The sequence below is a fragment of the Python bivittatus genome, unplaced genomic scaffold (genome assembly GCF_059951505.1).
Source record: "Python bivittatus isolate LINGU-HERP-01145 unplaced genomic scaffold, Pbiv_v1 ctg000570_np1212, whole genome shotgun sequence".
In the NCBI taxonomy this organism is placed as follows: Eukaryota; Metazoa; Chordata; class Lepidosauria; order Squamata; family Pythonidae; genus Python; species Python bivittatus.
The window spans coordinates 3,308,893-3,326,756 of record NW_028277097.1 but is presented as its reverse complement, the minus strand read 5'-3'; the positions used below and the strand labels follow the sequence as shown (position 1 = coordinate 3,326,756).

General features: G+C 38.3%; 1 protein-coding gene across 1 annotated transcript in view; it reads left to right on the top strand.

Annotated features, from left to right (window-relative positions):
• The first annotated feature begins 516 nt into the window (after window positions 1-516).
• Window positions 517-17,864, top strand: part of NDUFS4 (NADH:ubiquinone oxidoreductase subunit S4) — a 49,942-nt gene continuing 32,594 nt past the window's right edge. The window contains exons 1-2 of the mRNA XM_007433876.4: window positions 517-686; window positions 11,546-11,624. Coding sequence (XP_007433938.1) covers window positions 565-686; window positions 11,546-11,624 — 201 coding nt within the window. The 5' untranslated portion in view covers window positions 517-564. The remainder of the gene's footprint in view (window positions 687-11,545; window positions 11,625-17,864) is intronic.

Here is a 17,864-nt window from a genome sequence, read left to right as displayed (position 1 = left end):
GCAATATGCCTCACTATTTTGTGATAAAGAGTATGCACGTTTTACGCCAAGCCGTCTTTTACTGATTTACTCCTTTAAAAAAAATTGAAGTTCATATATATCCACCCTAACTGCAATTCTATAGGCGCCTTCCTGGGAGGAGGTCCCATAAAATGCAACAGCGTTTACTCCTCCGTAAACTGGCGTAACGGGAAACTTTTTCTTGCGCCAAAGCACACAGCGCGCCTGAAGCAAACTTGCTGCTTTTCAGGGGCTGCAAGAGTCGATTCAACTGCGAGTGTGTTTAATTCCCCGACTCCTGGAACCACTTCTTAAAGCTTCCTCTTCCACCAACGCCCAGAACGGACTAATCGATCTACCCCCGAGGTCCTGTCCTCACGCATCACCCTCCCCGCCATCATCTCGCCCTCCATTTTGCATTGGCCGCAACCTCCCTGCGACCCGCCTTCCTTTCCCGCCCGCCCAGCGGCGGCGACTCACCGCCCTCGCTTCGCGTTCCTGCAGAGGACGGAGGTGGTTTGTCCCTAGCGGGGCTCCTTTCCGGAAGCAGCTGTTCGCACCATCATGGCGGCGGTGCTGCTGCTGCGGGAGATCTCAATGACAACGGCTGTGGCGAGACACCTGCTGCGCGGGGGAGGAGGAGGAGGAGGAGGAATGAGCGAAACTATCGTCGGCATTGGGGCCAGGTACCTATAGAAGGGGCGGGCGGTTCCTTGGGTGGACAGACCCCTATCGCATCTTTCCCTGCCCACCCGTCCTCCGTCCCCCGAGCGTGGAGGAGGCGAGGGCGTTTAGCCGGCAGGCCACACGGGCAGCGGAGGCCTGAGGATACCTCGCCTCTCCGGCTGTAATAGCTGCGCTCCCCCATTTGGAATCCCCTCAGGAGCCCCCGGCGGGATAAGTGGCTTATCCCGCCACTGCCATCTCTGAGGTCGGTGGGAGGGGTGGCGGAAGGCAGCCTGTCAAAACAAAGCGGGCCCTGCGGCATCTGGCAATGAACTGAGTGGGCGCACTCCCGAAGAGAACTTCTCAAACGCGTGTGAAGCGTTCTCTGTGTTGGTCAGATACCCCTACACGTGGTCGCAGGCTGAAACAGCGAGGCTTGAAAGCCAGGCGGTGGAAGAGATAGGGCTGTGCGGTGAGCAGTCCAAAGCAGGATGGTTCCTTCATCACAGCAGTCATTCTGACAATGCTACAGACAATGCTGGTTAGGGAGAAGAGAATGAAGCTCATCTTTTCCATGCCTGGGATGATGAGAGTTATGTCTCCAGGTCATGGTCCAATTTGGTGTGTGTGCTTCTCAAAGCTTCCCATATTTGCAAATCCCGTTTCTCTTTTACATTCCAGGGTTTGGGAAGAAGTGGTAACTATTGTAATATTATTCTTGCTAGTTAGATAGATAATTGAATCAAGTCTCTTCTACAGAAATGACACTCTCAAGATTTCAAAACATAGAAGTGGTATTAAGAATTTTCATCATGGTTAAGTTTCTAAGGCATCAGGCCTCTCTTTAGATAGATTTAGATTTTAGTTCAGACAGTATAGAACTGCTTCTCAGTGTCAAATCACATATATTTGCTAGGAAGCAAAAATCATTATTCTGCATAAATAGCTGGTCTGTTACTTATTTACGGCCATTGTACTACAAAAGTTTGGGTATTTAGAAATGAGTTTTTGAGTAGACAGAATTTTTATGCTTCTGGTGCTATGATAAATCATTGTTTTTCTTCAGAACAATATGGTTCATGATCTTTCTACTTCAATATAAAAAACAAGTACAATTAGCAATAAAACTCCCTACCCCCAGAGTGTAAAATTATTCTTCATGTTCCCAAGTGAAGGTTTTCAGAAAAGTAAAACCACCAAAAAACGGTGATGGATTTATGTCAGTTTATGCCCCAAATCCAGTTAGCTCCAAGTATTTTATTACTGAAAATAAGTACATAACATGACCTGGATTGTATATCCCAGTGTTAATTGGAAAGTTCTACAAGCACCCTGATTGTATATGCCTGTACACAATATGATAGTTTACAGTATTGAAAGGGATGCAGGGATGTCTCTCATAATACACATTACACATTATGCTTCATTCTGTTCCTAAAAATATTACAAGCTAAGCAATTGGTTAGGTTGTTTGTGTAATATTATTCTTTTAACATCTTTAAAGTGGTATAAAATCAGACATTAGAAGCATACTTTAAGCTACTCTTAATGAGGGCTAGTTCATCATTTTGTAAGACAGAATGCTGGTTTTCAAAGCTAAGATGGCAGTGTATCTCTAATCGCTGCCAAGTATCCATTAAATCAAAATGCAGATATGCATTTTGCTGCATTATGAAGAATGTATCATAAACATAATTAATCTGCAGCCTAAATTCTGCAGGCTGCAAAATTTATTTATTCTTATTATACTTCTGACAGTATTATTCTGCAGCAAATAAACAGTCCTCTTTGAATAATCTTTTTTTTTTTTAACCAGCCAGATTCTTTGTTCAAGAATCTCAAGAATTACAAAACACATATTTGACTGTTGGTGTGAGAAACCCCAGCTCTTAAGTTCTCTGTATCCAAAAAGAATTGGTAATTTCAAGCAATATTTGAAATCAGTTTTTCAATCAGTAAGCTTGTTGGCAAGGTGGTTTTTTCACAGCTATTTTTCAGGCTTAAAAAAATCATGTAGTATTAAGTAAAATAGGAAATAAACTTAATTGTATTTACAGTTATTGAACTTTTGCATTTAAATGTAATTATTTTACATAAAGCTACAAATGTTCAGCCAACTATTGCTAAGTCCAGTTTATATTGTACAAAAAGCACTTGATCCATAAACTCTTATTACCATTCTCTTGAGAAATAATAACTTATCTTTCAGTGTACCATTGGAAATGGATCAAATAGATTTCATTCAGTGGCTTGCTCAAGCATTGAAATATTAAGTTTATAGGTTATAGGTTAACAATATTAAGAATAATTTACATAAACTATATATTTACAACTGTTCAAAAGGTCCTTAGAGCCATCAGTCTAAGGAGCTTTGAAACAAAACAATACCCTAATAATACTCTAGATTTAATTTATTGCAAATTTTCAATGTGATTATTGTGAACTTTTCTGGTAATGAGTAAATCCAGGTTAAAACTAAAGTCTTCTTCAAGTTGAACTCAATTCCTGATGATTCATGGACATATCCATGCCATTTTCTTGAAGTGGTTTACTGTTGCTTTCTTCTTGATTTTTTTTCCTCTAACATCCCAGTCTACAGCCCTGTGTTCCCCATCCAAATACTAACCAACTCCCCCCCATTTAGCTTACCAGTGGTGACAAGTTTATTATACTGCCAAGAAAAGTACATGAATGTAGCCACTAGGAATCAGGTTACTTGATTCTTTACTTTCTTTTTTTAGGATCAATCTTCTAGCTGTAACTTGCTAGGAAAAAAATAAAATGGATTTTAGTTGAAAATATATAAAAAGTAGTACTGAAAATACTTCTTCGTAAGCAGCTACAGTATATTGATTGGGAATGTGCCTGATTACTCTCTGATCTTGGAATAGTTTGTCAGTAATTCCTGAGATTGAAAGAAAACTATAATTATGTAGTAGAATACTTATTTACACTTTTAGACCAGTCAGAAACTGAAGTATACAGTTAAATTTTTAAAATGCAAGAGCATAGTATAGTATTAATAGATAACAAAGTAGTGTAAATTAAAAACGATAGCAAGGAATTTTATAAAATAAGACCAGCAACAAAAATATGATAATGCAAACATCTAAAATTCTTCAAGTGCCTTATTCTCACATATAAATACCCATGTTCTCTCATTAATTTGGGACCCTAGTAGGAATAATTCATATATTCCATTTGAAGGGAAAAGAAACTTTCTTTCTGGTAATAGGGAACTAACATTTTGAATTGACCTCATGAACATTCAGCGTCCAGTAAAACTTTAAAAAATGGCATAATTTATTTTTAGTAGTTCCATTTATCAATCTACCTGCCTTCATTGATTTATTTAATTATTTGATTTATATCCCACCTTTAATTTGTGCAACTCAAGGCGGCCTAATTCCTGAAGTTTATAAACAGTTTTCAGTATAAAAAGGTAGATTCTTTCAAACTTGACTTCACAGGTTGACTCCTAGTCTAGTGACAGACCTGAGGGGGCCCATCATCCCACCCTATATAGTCAGTCATTTTATATTTTCTATCCGTGTGGTTTCTTAGTAAAAATACATGAGAGGTTTACCATGCCTTCTTTCATGCAGTATGAATTGATGCTTTTGCCATTGTCACTAAAGTGATAATCTGCCTCAGCATCTTCTTATATCACTGCTCCCCAATATAGGTGCCTGCTTGCTTTAGCTGGGCAGCCAGGATGACCTTCAAACCTAGGATGATCCTGCTGGGAATATATACTCTTGGCATACACTCCTGGCATTCTTTGCTCATCCCTCCTAGGATCACCCCCACTACCACCACTACCATGATTAGGCATCACAACAGGACTTGGTGGGGGGAGTCTGGTGATTACCTGAACATATTCATATAGCTTTCTTTCATTGTATGGAAGTGGGGTGTCTTTACCTTCTCCTCCTCCTATTCCTCCTCTTCTTCCTCCTCTTCTTTTTTTATTATTATTATTTCCCAGTCTAGTCTAAGTCCTAACAATTTTCTGGCAGTCTTCCATCCAAATACTAATCAGGTTGGACCCTTTATAACTTTTTTCAAAGTCAACTGAGGTGCTGTTACAATGAGCCTTATATATAACATTTTGAATTTTTTATGTGATATGTCTAGGTCATCTTGACCCATTTAGTTAATTCAGTGATGATTAATCCAAGAGTACCCATAAAGTTCTACCCATAAGTGTAACACCATTTCACTTGACCTGAGATGTCTAAGCCAATCATGCTTCTTTATCCCAATTCCAGCACAAGTCAGCCCACATGATAAGTAAAACAGTTTATCTTGTAAAACAGGCCTGAAACCAAACTGAAATAGATCCAGAACATCATTTATATCTGATAGTGCCTCCAGTTGATCAGCAACCACTCACTGGAACATCTGGCTCAAAAGGTTATGTTGGTATCTAGCACTACATGTATTTAAAATGCATTCACATTTTAAAAGATGAAGATATGCCTATCTTCCATGATTGGGAGATTATTTAAAATAAAGTGTATCAGTTCTAAAGTACTCTGAACAGTGAAAGAACATAGCCTCTTCAAATGTGAGGTGTAAGCAATGAAAAACATTAGCTTTTCATTGCTTACACTTCTGGAATTAAATCATTTGACTTTTGAGTTACATTGTGATAATAAAAGCACACTTGTTGCTAATACGGCTCTTGGTATGATCTGAATATATTTGTGTGGGGAGTCATTTGACATTTCAGAAAACACATACAGGGCAAAGCTTGAGGTCACCTGTGGTTTTTGCAAATAATACTTCCACCCCCATTCTTCTCACAGTTTCCAGCAGTCAGCCCACAAGTACAGAATTCCAGCACTAGTCAGGAGTTAAGAAATTGTTGCATGAGCACAATAATTGTTCCCTTAAATTTGTTTGCCATGTTAGGTCTATTCTTTCTATATTCCTGGTATAGAAACTTCGGAACTTGTCATTGCCTGTTAATCCAATTAGGGTAGCGGCTCCTTGGTCTAGTATTAGTGGGTGGCTTTTTCTTAAGTACTGCTTTACTTCTTTTCATAAGTAACTATATGCATAAAGAGTTCTGATGATGAATTACTTAGACATCTGATGCCAGGGAAGAATAAAAAACTGCTTAATAGTATCTATTCCATTGGAAGGCTTAAATTTTATTGAATTGTTTGTAATACCCAATTGAAATGCCTGTTAATAGTGTGCTCCCTTAATAATGTATTTAGTACTTGAAGGGTCATGAGTTCAATTACAAAAGACAGGTGAACTTTCTGTACTAATCAGCTTTAATATCTGAGACCAAGTAGGTCCTTGACCTTTGACAACTAAGGTTAAAATTAGCTTTATTTTGATATTTATTTAGACCTCAGAAAAACAGCATCTGCATATTTTTCAAACCAATGTTGTCTTAAAAGTTGAATGTGGAGAATTCCTCTGTTCATGTTGTTTAGGATATGTGTGAAAGAGGGAGAAAGAGTGTGTCAAGTACTTGTGTTACCTAATTTAAGTATCCCTATGAACTCTGAAGTCCATGTTTTTAATCCAGTTTATCTTCAAAACACTTCACAATTCTTTACTTCAGAGGAGAAAAAAAACCTTTCAGGTTAGTAAGTCTCAGCAGGAGGCAGCATCTGGGTGACCTTCTCTGGGCTGGGAAACTAGGCAGATTAGGCCTGGTTGGTATTTGGATGGCAGACTCTACATAATACTATAGTTGTAGGCGAGACTGGGAAAAACTTCCTGGAAAAAGGAATAGGAGACTACTTCTGTCTTATTACCAAGAAAATTATATGGACATCTCTGTGAAGTCACAAGGAATTGAACTCAGCTGAAGGAGACTTTCCTTTATAGACCACTTGCTTATGCTGAATAAAAATTGCTTCTAAGCAGAGAAAGGTCTCTAATTTGTCATTTAAAGGTTTTCCCCCTGAAAATGTGCAGCAAAGTATTAAAATAGATCATGTGGTAGGTGTCATGGGAGGGTGGCCTAATTTAATATTTTGTTTTCCTTTTCCTTTTGCACATAGGAAAGGAACAAGATGCCATCAGTGTCTGAGAATGTAACTAATGAGCGGAGGGATTCTTCACCTCCAAATACTTACATAGTTCATGCCAGTCATACAGTAATTTGCATACATATTTTCCTCTTAATCTTGCGTGTATTTGGAAAGGAAGTTGGGGAAGTCTGATCATTTGTATAAATGCAATATTGGTAGAATCCCTTTAAACTGGGTTATGTTAATTATTCACTAATATGAATCTGATCATTCCAGCTTTTGATGAAAATTAATTTGAAAGCATTCTGATTGAATGATTGCTTTATCTGATATATACTTTCTAAAAGCAAAATCTACATCGTTTTCTGAGTACTGGAGAATGTGTGTTGAAGTTATATTAGAGGAGGAAAGGATGCAGGGTGCATGTGTGCAAGCGCAGGAAGGCTGAGAATAGAGGCCGCATGATGTGTGCGATTTCAGGGAGGCCAAGGAAAGAGGGCACAGGGTACATATGTGTGTATATGTGTGTGTGATAGCAGGGAGGCCAAGGAAAGAGGGTGTGGGGTATGTACATGCATGTGTGTGATCGCAGGAAGGCCGAGGAAAAAGGGTCCAGAGTACATATGTGCAATCACCGGGAGGCCAAGAAAAGAGGGTGCGGGTACATGCATGTGTGTGTGCAATCGCAGGGAGGCCAAGGAAAGAGGGCATGGGTGTGTGTGTGAGGGCAGGGAGGCTGAGGAAAGAGGGTGCGGGGTACGTGTGTCTGTGTGTGTGATTGCAGGGAGACCATGGAAGGAGAATGCAGGGTATGTGCATGCAAAGAGGGGAAGGAGAGCATGGTGCATGCAAGTGAAGAAAGGCTGGAGGGGGGAGACTTACCCCAGCAACTTGTAACCTTCCTTGCCAGCTTCCCATTGAAGCTGGCAGGGAAGGGCACAAATGATGATCATGTGACCACTGGATATGGCAACTGGTCATAAGTGCAAGCTGGTTGCCAGGCACCCGAATTTTGTTCATGTGACCGCAGGGGCGCTGCAACGGTTGGAACTTCAAGGACCAGCCATAAGTCCCTTCGTTCAGCACCATCGTAACTTCAAACAGTCACTGAAGGAATGGTCATAACTCAAGAACTACCTTTAAGGAAATGTTCTAGCAGTGGAAATAGAATGGAACTCAGAGATATACCAGAAATTGGCTTTCAGAGTAGTTATCCATGTTCTTTGAAAAAATTCAGTAAAAAAGAAATCAAACTTTTCTGATATAGATGAATTGTATTCCGCTTGAAGCTACTGGTGAGCATCTTTGTGCTTTTTGCCCTTTTCAGAGTTCTGTAGGTGGTGGTGATATGGTGCGGCTGTGGCTGGAAAAAAGAATTTTGGTGTCAACTGCCCATGCTTTAATTACATCTAGATTAAACTACCACAATCATTTCTATATTTTTATAGGTTTCTACATTTGTAGTTTTTAAAAACAGCTCTGTAATTTCAATAAGTGTAAGTTGGCACTGAAAATCTGCTGTTTGAGGCTTAAACCAGGGTTAATTTTAGGTGATAGTGGGGTGTGTATGTATGTTTGACAGGGCTTTTGGTCAGAGCCACAGAAAGTATATTTTGCCATTTTTAAAAAAAGAATTATCAAGAAATTCTTTACTTCTAATTTAAAATGGCTTTTTTTAGCTCTCATACCTCCTTCCATAACAGTGCTATTAGAAACCTGAAAACAGGATTCACTTTCTGTGATACAGCGCAGATACATAGTTCATATTCTGGTCTTTTCTGAAATAAATTTTGAAGTTTTACTAAACAATTGCATTAGTAATTTGTCATTAACTTCAGCTGAAATTGTCACCGTTTTTTTAAATTTAGAATTCCAGTGAGCAAGTCTCCAAGCAGTAATTACTGAAAAATATAATCTGCTTATCACTGAGACATAGTAAAACAATTTTAGATTTGTTTGTTTATTTAGAAGTTTTATATGGCTGCTCAGCTTGTGTGATCATGATTCTGGGCAGTGTACATCAATAAAAATAAGTAAAACCAAATTACAGGTAAAACTAACAACATCAAGAACTAAATGTTGTCAATTTTTTTTTCATATCACCATGAAATAATAGTGTTTTGGTCAAGAACTGTAGCAGAGTCTTGGATGTTCAGTAAAATTTAAACAAGTCAGAGTGAAAAGGTATGTTGAATACATGCTTCCTATAAACATCTTGCATTTTTAGGACAGCTGCTGTAGTCTACAAATATTTCTTACACCAATTCCTACCTTAGTGCAAAACACAGAGACCAGTTATGATAAAGTTGCTTGCAATCAATGCCTTATCCTGCTACCATGTTCTACCAGATTCCCATTTACTAAAAATAATTGCGTCATAGATATTTTTGTTTTCTTCATTGCATTGTTTTTACATATGTATGTATAATTGTGTCAGCAGAGAGGCAAGCCTGCCTGACCTTGTGTAGACTTGGAGGCTAAGCAGGGCAGTCCTGATTATTACTTGGAGGGTGATAATCAGGGAACCTGGAAGCTATTGGCTAGACCGGGAAGTTAAAAAAAAATGCCAGAAAAGGCAAATCATATTCATACCCTTACCAAGAAAATTTCATGGATGTCTCCGTATAAGTCAGTAGGAGGCCAGTTTGATGTGAGGCCTTTATTACCACACAGCCTCACAGAATATGACTAATAGCCAAGGGATTCTTATAGAACTGGATTTCTACTGGATGATGAGATAAGGTTCTGTTTTTTTATTCCTCCCAGTTGGGCAAGATTTCCTTTGCAATGGCAAAGGGACAATCTCATACCGGTAAGCCATTTTAATCTACAGGCTAACTTCAGTTATTTAATTATTTAATTAATTTTAAAGACTTATGTGACCAAGTGTCATCCCCGCCCCTACAACTGCCACCTGCTCTTCAAGCAAAAGCCATGAATCCAGGAGGACTCCCAAACTGCACACCAGCTCTGTCTGGGGAGTGCTATCCCATCAAGTGTTAGGATGAAAAATCCCCAGATTCAAGGGGCCAAAAACCGAAAGCCACTCCATCTTGCTAGGGTTGGGTCATGGTCTGTTTGTCCCCTTCCAGAACCTGATAGTCTCCAGGCACTGGATAAGCATCTCAACAGCATCACTTGGAGTAGAAATTTATAACTGAGTATCATCAGCATTCTGATTACATCTTTCCATGTGGTTTCATGTAGACGTTAAATTGGAATGGAGAAAGAGATGTAATGGTACGTGGGAATGACCTTGGGAGACAGGGGGAAGAGCTTAGCTTGCAGAAGGAATGTGGGCATTGCAAACATCTCAGAAGGGACTTTCCCTAGTTTCCTAGGCTGTAAAGGTAACGGGAGAAATGTATTTTCAAATTTGGAAGATCCTGTTAATGTAATTTTACAATGAAGTAGAATTAGCCCATCTCGTCATGCTTCCTGTCTGGACTACCTCACAAGGCTGATGTGAGCTGAGCCCTGAATCACTCCACATAGAAAGGGCCTAGGGTTAGACCTCTGCCTCCCACCAACACCAACTTGAACCAGCCCTGGAGGGAGGAGAACTACTGCAAAACAGTGTCCCTGACCCACTAAACCAGTCCAAAAGGGTACCATGATCAATGGTATTGAAAGCCACTGAGAGATCCAGAAGGGTAAGCACACCACCCCCACCACCGCAGAGGTCATCCACAAGTGTGGCCAATACTGTCTCAGTAGTATAACCTGGGCTGAACCCTGACTGAAGACTCCAGATAATCTGCTTCTATTGAAGCTGAGAACCCACCACTTCTAAACAGTTTTATTTAAGAAGGGAAGTTTGGAGACTCAGTGAAAGTTATTCAACACAGTTGGTCTCTTGAGGAGGGGTGGACTACCTCTCACTTCAAGGCAGGTGGAACCACCCCCTCCCACAAAAAGACATTAACCACCACTTGGACCCAACTGTATGGCATCTCTCAGGCATTGACTAACCAGGAGGGGCATGGATCCAGAACTCAGGTGGCAGAGCTTACAGTGCCAAGGACCCTGTCCATTTCTTCAGGACTAACAATCTGAAACTCTTCCCAGATAACAGGACAGAGTCATATACTGGTCACCTCTATAGAACCTACCCAGCCAGAGTCCAACTCAGAGTGAATCCAAGTGACTTTATCCAACAGATTAGTCCCCACAGTGACCCAGTAAGGATTCCCCAGGCTCCTCCTTACCCAAAAGGGATCTGATCACCTGAAACAAGGCCACAGACAGCTATCTTCATGTGCAATAGTAGCAGAGAGGTAAGCCCACTTCACTACCTTTATTACTGCAAAGTAATTCCTAATGTAGGTGTTTACCTGTTCCCAGTCGGATTCACTCTTCATCTTGCTCCAATAGTGCTCTAGGTCAGCGATCCTCAGCTGGGGGCCATATGGTCTCCTGAGGGCCGTAGGATATTTGAAGGGGGCCGCAGGTGAATAACATGTAACAGGCCATGGCACGTACCAGGGGGGCCACAGAGAAGCAAAGTGTATTATACAGCAAATACTACCTTGTTGACACCAGAAAACATCAGTTACTGCCCCATGTCCATATCTGGTAATGGGACCTGGACAGGGGGGCACAGGAGAAAAACAAGGTCAGAAGGGAGCCACAGGTGGAAAAAGGTTGAGAAATCCTGCTCTAGGCATCTCTTGCATCCAAAGTACGCTACAGGATTCACAATCACAGAATGTCCACATAGGTGTGATCCAATTCAAGGCTGTCATCACTTGTTCATTTCAAGTTGTGATTAAGATCTCAGCTGAACTGTGCACCAGTGCTTTGGAAATTATTATAAGATTTGTCTGTCTCTATTTTCTCATTGCACAAATCATTTTTTAACTTTAAATCTTGCACTGCAGGTCTTTGAAAACTTCCACATGGCAGCTGGCGCAGGACCAAACCCAAGATACGCAACTCATCACAGTTGATCAAAAACTGGTAAGGGTTTTCTACTGTGTATGCTCCCTTGAAGATATTCCTATGTATCAGGTACTCTGAACTGTATACTGTAGTGGAAAAATAATGTAGGTGCAATTGCCAGATGTCAAAGTTCTTCAAGTGAAATACATGTTACATTATCAAAAGACATTCAAGGTAAAAAATGGTCACAGAGATGCATGGAGGTTTAATGTATGAAATCCAAATATTAAGTCATGTATTATGAAATCATGTATTATGACTGCCTACATATGGTTAGGAACAATGTTTTAGCATATAATGTGCCATTTTGAGATACTTTCTGTTTAATGAAAGCATATATAATTCAATAATACTTAATAAAATTAATTGCCCCATTTTAAAGAAATGTAATATAAAGATACCTTATAAATTGATTGTAAAATCTGTTCATGTATTCTGTTCTAAATGTGCATGAAGGATTACAATTAGAAACAACTGTATAGCATTCTTTTGCTAATCATTAGCAGATCATAATTTTGGCAGTCTAAGTTCTAGTATACTGTAATGTGTGGTCCATTACCAATATTGTGATATAGTCTAATATTTATGCTTATATTATACAATAATCTGATTTTTTTTGTAAATCATTCAAAGGACCTGATGTATCATGGCTTACACAATAATCTACATTGACAATATTATCATGTTTTATTTTTGGAGGTGAAAAACAGTATCAAATCTCTAACAAATCAAATACAAAACACACTTAGATCTGAGCTGTATAGAGTCACTGCCTTTTGTCTTAAAAAGGAATTTTAAAAGCTTTCAATGATAATATAATGCTGCAGCTCTCAGTAAGGATACTTTTGTCCCCATAGACTACTATCTTGATGCAATGCAAGTTCAGTGCTGTATCTAATTTTTGTTGGTGGTGGTCATGATTTGCGATTGGCAATTCCACATCAGCAACATTTTATGAATAAACAAGATTCCATAGCAGCCCATAGTAACCAGAACATGTACTCAAAATTCCAAATATACCCACTGTCAGAAAAGGTTGGGGATCCCTGTCACATTGAATACAACTATGCACGCAGGAAAGGATTTCACTGCTTCTGGCTCACCCCGTGTTCATATTTCAAAGTCAAAGTGATTGTTTATTTTTGTAAATAAAATATACTTGCCATTAGAAAATCTGAAAACAGTTTACCATAAAATTAAAACAATAAACACAGAATATTAAGGTAATTGAAAAATGCATTTCCAAGGACATATTAAGTCATATATCAAAAGCAAAGTGTCTGCTCTATGGACTATGGAATAAAGAAAGAATGGTGGATGCCATTTACTTGTGTCAGTTCAAACTTATTTCATGGCAAATTAGGATCCTTTGGGAAAAAGTGGAGGGGTACCAATACTTTTGGCCACGTCTCTACTTCATAACATAATGGTAAACCCTCAGTTAAAAGCACTATTGAAGAGGAACAACAGATGGGACAAAATGCAAGTTAATTAGAAGGAAAATCTCATCGTTTGGGTATACCATTATGAATGCCTTATCTCTTAACGCAAGTAGTCCTTGCTTAGCGACCACAATTGGGACCAACAACTCTGTCACTGAGCGCCACAGTTGCTAAATGGAAAGTCACATGACTATGACAGGCTTAAAGCATCACTTCCCACTCAATCGTTAAGCAAGTCACCACAGTCATTAAGACTTACAATTTTACTTCTGCTTTCTCCATTAACTCTGCTTGGCGGAAGCCGGTTGTAAAGCATGTGAATGGCCATTATGTGATCACGGGATGCTGTGATGGTCATAAATGCGCACCAGTTGCAAAGTGCCTGCATGGTGCTCACATGATTGCAGGACGCTGCAATGTTCATAAATGCGAGGACTGGTCACAAAGCTGGGTTTTTTTGGCATTGTCTTAACTTTGAATGATCACTAAATGAGGCAGTCAGTAAGTGAGAATTACCTGTAATACCGACCTAATAGGTTAACAGTAATTTAGAATTTCTAAAAATTGCTCATGTCACGTTACCCATAACTCACCAGATAATAAGAAAACTAGAAGCTGCCCAAATTAGGCATGTTCAGTCCTTTAAAGTAATTGATTGGTTTTACACTGCTATCCAGCTGTATTGACTTCATAATCTATTGTCTTAAATTGTCATCTTGTTTTCTTATCAGTCTCACTCTTATAATCAGGCACTTTATTCAGTAATTCCACTACTTCTCATAGATTCTTATTAACACCCTGGAACAACCATATAGCTTCTGGAATATTACTCTAATTATTGAATTTGAATGGAGAACCATGTAGATTTCTCCTCCCAGCTCTCCAAACACTGGGTTTCTAATACAGAAACATGTTTTTTTTTTAAAGGCACATATTTCATAAATTTTAAGTTATTTGAGCAGAGGGAAATGTTCTTATTTTTTCACCTTATTAGAATGGCTGAATTGGGATGCAATGAAGTAATTTAAATATGTAACATTAAGGGAAGTTTGTTTCATTGCTGTTTGAATTTATTGCTGTTATAATTGATGTATTTTATAGAAATTTTCACTATTCATTTTTTTGGTCATTAAAAAAGAAAATTGACAGTGTAATTGAATACATGACATTTATCTTTAATAATGTATACTTCAGTTGCATTTTGTTTTTTCCCAAATATTTTACCAGTTGCAGTCTCAACTTTTCAAAATGAAGCCAGTATATTGTACAACTTTAATTGAATTATTTACTAGCTGTAACTAATATTTTTCCTATTTTCCTCTGTACAATAGTAATTCCTAGGATTAGTAAATTAGGCAACATTTTGTAATAACTGCTAGATTAGGAATCAAAATGTGGAACTGACTCCATTTCACAAATGATATTTCCTCTTGGGGGTTTCCACTCAACTTAAATGAACATAATTCTATATCTAGTAGAAAATTATTTTGCTATCGACGTTTAGTTAAATTTTGTATACCTTTTAAATTGGAGTACTTTAAGAGCACTCTGTAATCCACAGAGTACGTTTGTGTGTCTGTGTGTGTGTGTACTATTCCAGTTTATCTTAGGAAGATAAACTGGAATAGTACTAAAATATTGTTCCATCCATAGCATTCTCATTTCCTGTTGCTTAACAGCAACTATATCTGAACCATCAGCTGGAGTTCTAGAGATTTGGAGTGTATCCTGAAGAACTGAAAACTAGGGTGCCATTTGATCTTAACTGATGTGAAAATTGCAGAGTGAGCAGCAGCCCCTGTAGGGGTTTTTTGTGTTGGGAAGTTACCCTGTTGCTGATGTGAGATTTCAGTGGTGATCTCCCTCGGTGAAGCTTAAAATAATTTAATTTCTTACATATGAAACAAAATTAGTTCCAGTGCTATTGCAGAAATTGTGTTTCTCCTTGTGTGTTACATATGGTTTTCCTTCAGCAATTTCTGCAGAATTTTGGCCTGAGACACCGTGGTTACTGTATGCCTTTTAATCCAGCTCAAATTTTGAATTTGTGGTAGCATTATTTCATTATTTTTCCATTCAAAACCGGAAACATACAGAAGTAGCTGTCTTTATTCAGATTGATCCTTAAGTAAAACATGCTTAAGGTATTAGATACCATAAGATTATTGTTAATAATATTAGTGTCTAATTATTACTGAAAAGCGTGCATCATAAATGATTGTAAATTATTATGTCAGATGAATCCTCCTACGATACTGATAGTGGAATTCCTAATATTCTAGTTTCCCTAATACTCTACTTTTCCATAGGAAAAAAAAAAAAGAGGAGAAATATATTCTAAAATTATGGACTTCAGTCAGAAAAAATTCTGATGTGGAACTGACCAGTTAATCACACCAATGCATTGTCTTACCTTATGTATAAAAGGAAGGACATAATGCTTCATAATAGATACTAGCACTTTTATATCATCTGTATAGTCCAGTCTCAGACAACCTTAGGCTACCTTTGCTAAGCTGCCTCAGCTCAAGTTATCTTAGAGGGTGACTTTAAGCTCAGTTCATTTTTTTTATTCAGAGAGTGGAGAAGAAGGCAAGTTTTATTCTCTTCTAACCAAAGGTTTGCCCATCCACTAGTGATAGTTGTGAGGACCAGCAGTGCAAGACTTTATTTTTCATGGTCTCTCTTTCTGTGGGGGTCCTGAAACCATTTCTCTGATCCCTGTCTGGTACTTTGATCTGCTTGAACTCAGCCTGCAGATGAATGAATACTGCCAGTTGAAATATTTGTCTTTATTTTGTGTTGGTTATGCTTAGAGGCCCAAAAGGAAGGTTCGTTGTGACCTTGTTTGGGAACCTCTTGTTTGGGAACCTCAGTAAATGTTCTGGAGTTTAGTGACATACAATAATGTAATAAAAATGTGCTCATTGTTCTACGTTTGATGGTTTTGGATTTCCTGGTAAAAATTTAAATTGATAAAGGCAAGGATAACATAAATTGATAACACAATTTACCATAAGGAAATTGAAGGAATAACTACCAACTTGCTACCAGTAGTCTAAAGTTATAAATTAGGCTTATAAAATGAAAAGGCCAAGTAAACTTGAATGGGCTTTTATGGCTTAGGACTTTGAGCTTTATTTTCGTCTTGTACTCAAAATCAGAACATATTCAGAAACATTCTGTCCTTCAGTTCTAGTATATGGCTTTTGCATATGACTTTTATTAGAGAACTTTGGAGATCGTGCAAAACAACAACTGAACGCTCTACCTCTCTGTCCCTGGTGTGGAACAAATCAAATATTTCAATGAAGTTCAGCCCATAGATACTTCGTAATAACTTGGAGTCATGGTATTCCTTAAATATCCTTGGGAAGAATACAGTATGCAAATTCTGTGCCATCAGATATGCGATGTGGACTAGCAGAATTATAGAAATGTAGATACATGGATAGGGAACAAGAAAGCAAATAGATTGCATTTGTTGACACCTAACAGTCTAAATATGGAACAAGCACCAGACTTTTGTACTACTACTTTACTTCCAGTGGTGCAAGCCAAGCCACTCACATTACTTACTGAAGAATTATCTCAAATGGACTGTCCAATCCAGCTATGTATGCTATAATGCTATTTGGTTGGGCTAATCAGTTGCATGCTGCTCATCCCTGTATTGAATAAAACTACTCGAGTGCCTTGTCTACCCAAAAAAATCACTGTTGTTGCTTAATTTGTGTTCTGAGAAGAGTTCTGATTGTTTTCCCTATTTAGCTACTGAAGATTTGCTTTACTGTTCTGCCTCCATCCAAATATATTTTTGTAGCTAGTACCAGTTCAAAGCATAGTTGAAGACAGCTGTACCTTGGACACAGGCAGTGGAAGGATTATAATAACCTTATGACCAAAGCTTTGTATTTAAATTGAAGGTTGTGTCATTGACAAAAGAACTTTTTCTTCTTTGTCTCTAACTGTACAGAGATTTGCTAAAATAAAATGTAGAAAAAATGCTATCTTGTTAAGTCAATTGGCAAATGATAGAATACAGCTGTGGTTATATGTGTACTGTATTTTCAGATATTTTTAAATATATTTTTCTTTTTCTATTGTTTCATTTCAACATAATTATTGTATTTTCATTAGAAAGATAGTTCAATCATGCCTTACATTTTTGACGCATTTATTAATAATACAGGTAGTCCTCAACTTACAACCATTCATTTAATGCCCATTTGAAGTTGCAACAGTGCTGAAAAAAGTGACTTATGACTGGTCCTTGCACTTACAAGCATCACAGCATCCCCATAGTCACGTGATCAAAATTCAGGCACTTGGCAACTGGCATGTATTTACAACAGTTGCAGTGTCCCAGGATCACACGATCACCATTTGTGACCTTCCCAGGAGCTTCCAACAAGCAAAGTCAATGGGGGAAGCCGGATTCGCTTAATGACTGCATGATTCATTTAACAACCACAGTGATTCACTTAAGGACCATGGCAAAAAGTTCATAAAATCGGGCATGATTTACTTAACCACATCACTTAGTGACGGAAGTTCCGGTCCCAAATGTGGTCATAAGCTGAGGACAATCTGTATTTTTCTATTCTGGCCAGTTTTATAGAATCTCTGTGTGATTTGTATGTGTGTTTCATATATGTGTGTGTGTGTGTGTGTGTGTGTGTGTATGTATATGGAAGTTTCCAGCTCTTCTAAATGAGTTGAATCTGAGGAGTATATTCAAGAACTGTGGCTATCTTCCAATGAAGGTTAGTTCTCACTAGTCAACCTGATAAGATCAGTCCTTTACCAAAACAAG